Source organism: Chaetura pelagica, unplaced genomic scaffold, assembly GCF_000747805.2.
Source record: "Chaetura pelagica isolate M959 unplaced genomic scaffold, ChaPel_1.0 scaffold405, whole genome shotgun sequence".
Classification (NCBI taxonomy): domain Eukaryota; kingdom Metazoa; phylum Chordata; class Aves; order Apodiformes; family Apodidae; genus Chaetura; species Chaetura pelagica.
In genome coordinates, this window is record NW_009953489.1 from 4,161,798 (window position 1) to 4,171,762 (window position 9,965).

The 9,965-nt window shown below is 47.1% G+C and overlaps 1 protein-coding gene across 1 annotated transcript in view; it reads left to right on the forward strand.

The window, feature by feature from the left end:
• Positions 1-9,965, forward strand: part of VAV2 (vav 2 guanine nucleotide exchange factor) — a 98,306-nt gene that overhangs the window by 76,108 nt on the left and 12,233 nt on the right. The window contains exons 7-11 of the mRNA XM_009998963.1: positions 918-986; positions 1,605-1,705; positions 5,127-5,226; positions 6,514-6,609; positions 7,086-7,154. Coding sequence (XP_009997265.1) covers positions 918-986; positions 1,605-1,705; positions 5,127-5,226; positions 6,514-6,609; positions 7,086-7,154 — 435 coding nt within the window. The remainder of the gene's footprint in view (positions 1-917; positions 987-1,604; positions 1,706-5,126; positions 5,227-6,513; positions 6,610-7,085; positions 7,155-9,965) is intronic.

A 9,965-nucleotide genomic window follows, 5' to 3' on the forward strand; every position in this document is an offset into this window, starting at 1 on the left:
CAGGAATAAAGAACAATAGTGAAAATCACACTGCCATTTCCAATCACCCTAATGCTTTTGTTTCCTTCCTTTTTGCAATTATTTACCTCTGTCTGCTGAAAGTTCCTGCAAAGAAGCTGTGAGAAAAATCAGCACAGTGGGATAATATTTCCCATTTTCCATGAAAATGTCCCAATGCACATGTCATTTATGTAAATAGCCCTTGTTCCTTGGAGGCAGCCACAGCCCTTCTGGTTCAATCTAAAAGAAAAGTTAAATTATCATTTTGATACCCATTAAAAAGGCTTGTGAAGGCTCAGGATGTTCTGACAGTGTGTTGTGAGTGGAGTCCTGTCTTTGGTGTGTTGCACTGGGGGTTTTTTTTGTAGTTACAAGTCATGTCGACCTTCCTATTAATATGTATTTGTTCAGAAAGGCATTTCCAATGTAATCACATCATCGGAGCTTTTTCAAGGGCAAAACTCTAGTGAGATAATCAAAGAGCTGGAAAGCTGCTCCAGAGCTCTTCCCAACTGCAGGCAAGGACTGCAGCAAGGTGAGGAGCCCATGGGCACCAAAATCCCCCTCCCCACAGACTGAGCAGAAGAGGGGCCTGTGCTCACCCATGGGGGGGTCTTGCACCTTCCCACACCTGGAAGGGCCACAGGGGGAGGATGCACCCATGGGGGTTCCTGGCTCCTTGGGACTCTGGCACAGCCTGATCTTAAGAATTGTTTTATTGTTGATTATCTTAAAGGTCTTTTCCAACCAAAATGATTCTGTGGTTCTATGCTGAAAGTGCTCAAATTTGTTATAATATGGATTCTCCACCAGGCAAATGCAACTGTTGGCAGAGGGAAAAATACTTCCCCTGCATGGAAAAGAATTTGCTTCTTCCTCTCCAGTATTTCAATTCCTTTTCCATTTACCTCTTGCAGAACTATATGAACCCACTGAGGCTGGTACTGACCCCCCAAGACATGGAAGCTATTTTTATCAATTTGGAGGTAATGCTGTGGCTATTGTGGCTTGAGTCTTTGTTCTTTTGTTACATCTTTTGTCCTTTTCCTGCTTAAGAGAAGGCTGCCAGATTTCAGGTTAGATTTGTGCATTCATCTGTAGACATTCAGTCCTTCATGTGCTGTGGAGCTTGAATGGGTTTAGAAGATATTCACTAACACTCAATTTTAGAGTTGGGGGATTATATGAACTCTAGGTAAGAGAAGGATGTTCCTTGGCTGCTGCTGTGTATTTTACCAGTACTTAGGGATGGTTTGGGCACACCATTATGAAGAGATTTATTTCTATGCTGACTTGCATGAGGTCTGAGTCAGAGCTCTTCCTCTGCTCCTTCCAGACCTGCAAAAGGGACTTTAATAGACATGGAAAACCTGGGGCATTTATCACTGTATAACTGTGTGACTTCCTAATGGAATTTCACCCTTGTACTCCTGGCTGTTCAGGGCTGCATCTCATCAGAATGGCTTATTTTAAAAACAGCTAACAAGAGAAACAAAAGCAGAGAAAATGACTGCCTGATGAAGTAGTGAATGTGCATTTCTTTAAGCTCTGTTTGCCCACTCACCTCCAACATGTTTAAAATATTGATTATTTCCTCGGTTTAGGACCTAATTAAAGTGCACTTCAATTTCCTGAGGGCCATCGATGTCTCTATGATGTCTGGAGGAAGCAGCCTGGCAAAGGTGTTTCTGGAATTCAAAGAGAGGTAAGTAAAAGAAACCCACTCTTCACAAAGCTCCAGTTTTAACAGATACAGGTTAATATTTGCAGGGCCCATCTTGGAATTAGAGACAGAAATGCCTGTTGTTGCAGCTTGGTTTTGTATCTGCTGTTAAATGCTCTTGGGCAGCTGAAAACATCACTCAGTGCTGACACTTGAGGAGCCACAGCCCTGCCAGGATGCCTGGGGCAGTGGCTGGGACATCTCCTCTCTGACCATCCTGGCTAAAACAGCATCTCTCTGGTGCATCCTTCTTCCTGCAAACCTGTCTCTACGCTGAAATTTTGCTGGGCTTGTTGCCTCTCACATAGGACCAACCATTTTACATGTGTGGGTAGGGATCAAGATGGGAACACCACAGTTACGGTGAGCCAGAATGGAGGAAAAGCTCACTTGCCTTCAAGGGTTTAGTGTCATCTCCTGTGAGCAGCAGCAGGGACTGAGGGGCCTGTGATGTGGCAGGATGACTCCTTTGCAGGGGAGACTTGGCCCTGGTTAGATCAAAGCAGTTGCTCACACTAAAAAATGGTGTGTTTGGCACTGCTCCTGTCCCACACCTACTGCATGATGAATAAATGTAAAAGTTGCTTTGGCAGACATCATTGATTCTGTGTTTTGGCAGCTGCAAGCAGGAATACCCCAGAACACAAAGATATGGTTAATAAAAGCCTTTAATATCCTTAATACTAATCAAAGGTCTGATTCATTGTGGAATTGTGCCAGGGTGTTATTTCACTCTGATTAAACCAGTGTCTAGACACAGAAATGCCATTCAGAAGTCAATAACTCTAGAAATACCATCTGCATTAATATACACTGTAAGGTCAGATATTCCATAATTCACAGCACCTCTCTTTAGAAAGGGCATGTTTTCTGGATTAAATGAAAAAAAATAAAGTTTACAAAGAAGAATGCAAATAATTTCAAAATACTCATAAAACTCCCCTAGGTGAGGTTGATCTCCTAATTCCTAGCTTGGCTCTGTGCATGCCAGTACCATCCCTAAGGCAAAGCTGTGCATGCAGGAGCAGGGAAGGGACACAGGCAGGAGATGTGGAGGTGGCTTTGCCCCTCAGAGAGATCCTTGTGGCTGTGCAGGAGCAGGAGGCTTTTTTTTTGGCCTGTGACAGCCTTTTAATAAATGTTTATTTTGTTAATTTGCTGGTGGGAGCTCAGCAGAGCACTTGTAGCTGGTGGGCTTCATGCAGGTGGAAGAAGGAACCAGCCCAGTTCCTAGGGGAGTTTGCAAGGGACTTTTTAAAGGACCTGAAAGGTCCTCACCTAAGAAGCGAGTGAAGGAGCCAGACTGATGGCTCTGAGGTGGCAACAGCAGCTCTGAAGCTGCATTCAGGCTGTGGGGACCTTGGGGGACCTCAGTGTGGTGGGAAGCTGCTGCTTCTGGGGAGTTTTGGCTTGGACAAGACACTAAAACCTGGCTCTTGGGGATGAAGAGTTTGGATGCAACCTGATCTACGTAGGCAGACATTTGCTACATCAGGAAAGATGATAGATAATGCATATTAGAGCAAGGAAATCGGGGTGCAGGAGGGGAGGAAGTGAGCTCACCTAGAGAGAGTGTTGTCCCACCAAGAAGGGAATGGGGACCTCCAGAGTCCCTGGTTATAAGATCTTCCTCCATCAAACATATCCATGACAAGTAGCTCTCACTTCCCTCTGCCTCCTCAGAGATGTCCCAGCAAAATGATGTATTGCTCCTCTGCTCTGCAGGTTTTATCCTTTCTTTTTTTTGAAAGAAATAGTTTGTAAATCTCTTCCTCTGAAAGCTGGAGGTTTGAATTTATGCTCCTTGAAGCCTCTTTGAAACTCTCCTGGTGCTGGCAAGGTAGATATTATTGTGCATGTTCAGAAGGTGTCAGGAGGGAAAGGGGAAGAATAATCTGTATTGGCTGCTGCTTTGCTAGGGATTGGGTCCCATAAATCTCCTCCTTCAATTCCTCACCGGGGTCTAAGAGTCCCACATTTACAGAGTGACACCAGGTCAGGTGCTTCCAGGTTGTCTCCATCGAGAGACGAGGCCCCAGAATAATGGATGAGCTGCAGCGCGTGGTGACGACGTGTCTTATCAGCAGCCTTGCAGTTAGCAGCAAGGAAGGGGGGAACCCAAACCTGTCGTACAGGATTAATGTGTGAAGTGGAGGGGAAAGGAGGAATCCAAAACTGCTGTGTTTGTTTCAGGTGTTTAAATTTATAGCCCAGGGTATCTATGCAGAGCTTCATGGTGTTTGCGGAGGCTGTGACAACCTTCTTTCCCCAGGTTGCCCCTTCTTTTTATCTCTAGGTCCCTGTAGCCCATCCTGCAAGGAGCAATGAGCTTGTGTCCTTGGGCTTTAAGGGGATCTGAAGCCTGTTGTTCTCTGATGAGATGCAAATTACTATCACCTATGTCCATTCTGGGTAGTTCTCAAGAATTAAAGAGTTTCTTGCCTTCTTCGTTAGTTGGTGAAATATCCAGAAAGCAGCAGAAAGAAGGACACACCTCAGCCGTGGTGGTGACAGTTGTTTTTTGGGCTTTGAGCTGCTGTGACTCAGGAAACAAAGACTTTTGAGGGGTTGAATACATGGGCTTGAGCAAGCTGGATTTGGAAATGTTCTCAGTGAACAGGTTGTTGTTTGGTTTTGAAGCTCATCCCTGCTCTGCCTCCAAGAGCCCTGGGGCTAATGTGGCACATCTGGAAAACTGGTGCTTGGCCACCAGGGTGGTGTGAGGCCTGGTGAGACATCAGAGGGGTTATCGTGACAGTCTAGACACAAGAAAAACCTAACTCACAGCCAAGGAGTCATGGGGTTGGATTGCAGGGATTCCACACTCTTTGCCTCCTTGTGTTTGAATTGATCTGCAGACCCTTGTTGGGGCTGGAGCAGCTCCTGGGAAGAGGTGATGACTGGCATCTTGGGTCCCAGTGCTTCAGTTAGGTCCCAGTTTCTTCTCATACTCAGGCTATTTACCCAGGATGCAGGTACCTCTTGTAGAGCCTCTTTGCAACTTGCTCTAGGGAAGGTCTTCCAGCATGGAGCTGGGTTTATTATTGTAGTGCTCTGAAAGCTCTTGGGGAGCTGTGATTAAAAATACCACACTGGGGAAGAGAGTGATGAGCCATCATACCTCCAAAAACAGGCTTCTCTGGCCACTCAGCCCTTTGTGATCATCGTGAGCTGAATCACCCCCACAGCCTCCAGCTCTGGAAACTTCAAAAGATTTAAATATTAAAAACCCGGGCAGTAAAAGAGTGTTAATACTTTGCTCAGCAGTTATATGGGGGAGTAGCTGTTTGCCTTGTCCTTTCATTGTATATAAGTGTGTGTGTATATATATATATATCTTTTATAACAGGTTATAACTGCCAGCAAGTGTTTCCGATTAAATTTGTGATTTCCTCCTCTCCAGGCTGCTGATTTATGGCAAGTACTGCAGCCACATGGAGTACGCCCAGAACACGCTCAACCACCTCCTCGCCAACAGGGAGGACGTCAGGCAGAAGGTGGAGGTGAGGGAGCAGGGGACAGGGGGGCTGACCACCCCCTTGGCCTGGGTTTGGGAGGGACTTGCTGGAGCTGAAGGCATGTTGGGAATGTTGTTTGAAATGTCATCTCCTGATTTAACGAGAAGGGGAGGGGTTGTGGGGGGAAAAAGGGGCACAAAGCTGGGGGTTATCTGGTCCTGATACCCTGCTTGCCCCATCATCTCCCCCCAAACACACTCCCTGTCCTTCCTCCCCTGACTTTATCCAAGTCAGGAACTTTATTTGCATGAGACTGGCTGTGGACAGATTTCTCTTTGAGTTGTGCAGGGAGAGCTGGAGGCATGGAGCATCCCAAGCCAGGAGGCACGTGGCTTTCCAAGGCCACCCACAGCAGCAGGGACAGTCAGAGGCCAACGCAAGGCCCCAGGCAGGTGCCTGGATTACTCCCCTGTCTGCCTTCCTTAGTGTAAATAGGGGCTGATCCAGATATTAAGTAAATCAAAGGAGCCCCAGAAAGGATGCATTGTTGGAGCTGTTTTTACCCAGCTTTAAATCCTGCTTTGGTCTTGATGCTAATCTGAATTTGCTGGGTTGTCTGTACATGTTTACCTCAGTTCCTGCAAATGCTCTGTGATTTCCATGCAAAAGTAGCAACACAATCCAGGGATAAAGCTGCACATTTAATCATTTTTTGAAACATCTTCCCTGGATCTTGCACCAAGCCCCTGGCTGTAGCATCCAGTTGTTCCTGTGCTTTCCTTTGTCTCCCTGCCCTGTGGCAGCTCCACTCATCTCCCTTGGGGGGAGGTCTCAGCTACGTATCTAAATGGGTCCGGGCAAAGGTGCCAGTTGCAAAACTTCTGTGATCACATTAGCTCATCTTAATGACTTAATGCTCATCAGCGAAGCCGCAGCAGCTGCCTGAGCCTTCCCTCCCAGCCCCTCGCAAATCAAACGCATTAGCTGAAGCCATCGAGGAGGTGAGTTAAGCTAATGCTTTTCATTTGCCATTTCCCCAGGTCTGAGAGCATTCACGTGCTTCCCTAATGAGCAGTATCTCATTAAGCTGGCAGAGCTCAGTTGCATGAGAATGTCTGTATTTCAGGGTCCAGACCCTGTGTTTTATTCCTCAATAACCTCGGCAGTGGGACCCCAGGCTGGATACATGCAGAGACCACGAGCTGTTGTTCAACCAAACTGACTTTACAGAAGCAAAACTTAACAGCCAATGGACATTGGGGGCTTTTTCTGTGGCAGAATCATTGTTTTCTTCTAGCTGCTTCACCACTGCTGTATTGATTTCTCCAACAGGAATGCACGCTAAAGGTCCAGGACGGGAAATTCAAACTGCAAGATCTGCTGGTGGTTCCAATGCAAAGAGTTTTGAAATATCATCTCCTGTTAAAAGTAAGTGTTTCAGCACTGCTGCTTCCCTCCAGCTGCCATCTTCACTGCAGCATCTTTCAGCTTTTACAGTGGAGAGTGAATCATTGCCAAATGCAGAGTGAGGGTTGTTGGGTTTTTTTTTTCCCCTTCAAATGAAATAATTACTAGAGCTACTTAACACGACATAATATTTGTGCCGTCTCTTAAAAGTACAATGACCTAGGGTAATTCTGCACTTGTTAGTCATGAGAGGCAGTTAATGAATATAAAATAAGCTTGCATATAATCTGATTATGTGTGAAATTCCTCCCGTCAACTCCATGTAACGGATCTCCCAAGCACCAGCCGCTTGGCCTGTTCCCCATCCCACGGCTGCAGGTGCCCATCATGGCATCCCTGCCACCAACCTGCCATCCCTGCCACCAACCTGCCAGCAGGCAGCCCTTGCACCCCCAAATTTGGTGGGTTTTTTTGTTATTTTTAAACCTTTTTTTCAGGAGCTGCTCAGCCATTCCTCAGACAGACCAGAGAAGCAACAGCTGAAGGAGGCTCTGGAGGCAATGCAGGTACAGGGGGGGTGATGGGGCTGCACTGGGCTTGGGTTGTGACAGAGTGTGGGGCCCCTCTGCTTCTGCACAACAAAAAATGAGATGGAAAAACCACCCACCAGCCTGAGGGAAGGCAACATCTCCTCCTTTTGGACATGCCCATGTGTATTGATTGCCATTAGTTGTGATTGCTTCACTGCAGATCTTTAGTCATCGCTTTTATCTTCCTCTTTAAGCAGCTGGGGGAGCTGGTATTTGTTGACAAGTTACGACTTTTCACTAATTGCTGTTGTTTGTAACGAGGCCGTGCCAGGTTTGGCTCTTCGTTTTGCTTGGAGGGATCTGGAGGAGCTCCAGCCCTATCAGCAAGTCAGGGAGTATTGCAGGAAAGAAGGAGCCCGTGTGTGTGGAGCAATCCTTGTGCACTGTTACCCAGGCACTGGTTGGGAATCCTTTTATCAGAGTATTTTTATTTTTTGATAAGTGAAAAATGTTCTTTCCACCAATGAAGACTTCTGGTGTCAAACCTTTGCTTAAAGTGTTGGGGTTTTTTTGAGCTTTCAGCTGAAACCCTCCAAGATCTCAAGAAAACCTTCAGAAAAAAACCAAACCAAACAAAACCCAAAACATCCAAGTGTTTTCTCCCTGGGATACATCCCACACACACGCTCACACTGCAGGATCAGCAGCAGCAGGATCTGACTTGAGGATGGTCATTAAATCCAGGTTTTCTCTCTGGAGAGCAATGCTGGATTCATCCCTGGGCTGGCTTCTGTGTTCCCTGGTCACTTTGTTTTCCACCCCAGAGCAGCAGCTTCAGGAACAACACTGTGTTTCCCAGCCCTTATTAAGTGAGGTAACTTTTTCTGCCATGATCCCTGCAAGCCCAGGAATCCAGAGCCCATTTGTAGGTCACTTTAAAGTGAAGGTTGTTTGAAGGACGTTGCATTTGCAGCTGCACAGCATGTGGCCCTGGCCTCAAACCAGCACTAAACCTGGTGACAGTCACTAAACCCTGCTAATGGCCTCACAGCACAGCACCCACTGCTGAGAAAGAAATGTGTGTTTGCTCTGGCTTTGCTGCAGACTCAGCATTTTTTGCACGAAGCTGCCAATAGCCATCAGTGGAGGTTTCTCTGTTTCGTGGCCTGGAGAGCACAAGTGCAGGTCAGAGCATTCTGGGCTCTGCAGGGGCATAGAGAGCTGTGTGGTTTGGTTTTAATTGATCTGTAAACCCAGGCTTAATTACAAGCCATGTTTTTCATGGTGAATGTAGCCTTTCTGTCTGCAGGGCTGGCGGGTGGCAGACACTGCTGATGTCTGGGGCAAGAGCTGGGCAGGGGGGTGAACATCTACAGCCAAAGCTACCAATCCCAAAGGGATTCATCTCCCTTTTACTTTGCACAGGTAGTTGTTCACACAAAGCAGGGGCAGGAAGAGGCTGTCCCACTTTATTGTTCCCTACAACTCCCTGAGAGGAGGTTGGAGCAAGTTGGGGTCAGTCACTTCTCCCAAGTAACAAGTGACAGAATGAGAGGAGATGGCTTCAAATTGTGCCAGAGGAGGTTTAGATTGGATACTAGGAAAGGTTTCTATACTGAAAGGGTTGTCAGGCCCTGGAAAAGGCTTCCCAGGGCAGTGGTGGAGTCCCCATCCCTAGAGGGATTTAAAAAGCCACGTAGACGTGGTGCTGAGGGACATGGTTTAGTGGTGGCCTTGGCAGGGCTGGGTTGATGTCTGGACTTGATGATCTTCAAGGTCTTTTCCAACCAAAACAATTCTATGATTCTATGGGATTTGCACTAAAAAATTGCATGTGAGGTTATTTGGTGCAGGTAGCCACCCTCCCCCTGAGTGGCAGTGGGGATGAACAGGTTCCCAGTTAAATCCTGCAGCCCCAGTTTGCTCGTTGCTGTCACTATTTCAAGTTGTGGTCAATCCTAGGACCTTGCATGGGAGACCTTCTGTGCAGCAGGAGGGAGCCAGAGCTCAGGCACGATGCAGGATGCCACTTCATGAGACTTTTGGGTTTGTCATTCTTCATAACCATCCCTGCCACAGGCCCAGCAGGGTGTTTTGTGATGTTAGAAGTATTGTCACATAGATTTGTCATTATCATCTGTGATTAACCCTTCTTATGTTGGGAAGCTGAGGAAGTTCTGACCCAGAGGGGACGTCTTTAAAAAAAATCCCGTGTTCAGATTTAATCCAAGTTGACAAGAGCTGTTGTTAGGACACAGAGGCAGGGAACAGATAAGAAGCAAACAGGCACAGAAAATATGCTCCATAGGGTGCAAGAAGTCATTTTTGCAGAAGGGGTAGAGTTCCTTCTCTTTCATGGGTCAAAACTGGGGCAAACGGAATTTTTCAGGGCAGAACAAGCTTCAGCTGTCTCCTTATTTTACAACATAACCTGTGTGTGGTGGGAAGGTGTTGGATACCCAGAGGTGCTGGAGATGGAGATGCTCTTGGAGTGTCCCTTGGGAAGGCTGGAGGATGAGCATCCAGTGCTTGCACCAGCTTGGAAATGATCTGGGGCACCCGGGGAGGTCAGCTGGGCAGAGCCAGGTCAAATGCAGTTCCCAGCTAACGTGCAGTTATGCAGGGTGACCCAAGCAGTTATTTTACAGGCAAGGATTTTTCAGCAGCAGAAACTCACCTCCAGCTTTTGTATCCGTGGGGTTGAAGGGAATAAGGGTGATGAAAGCTGGGAGGGAAGGATGCTGCTAGGGCTGGGGATGCCCAGGTCAGGTTTGGGCTGTCGCCAGGTTAAAGCCATGGGTTTGGTTTGCTGTGCCGCTCTGGATTCATGCATTGCCCTCTTCTGGG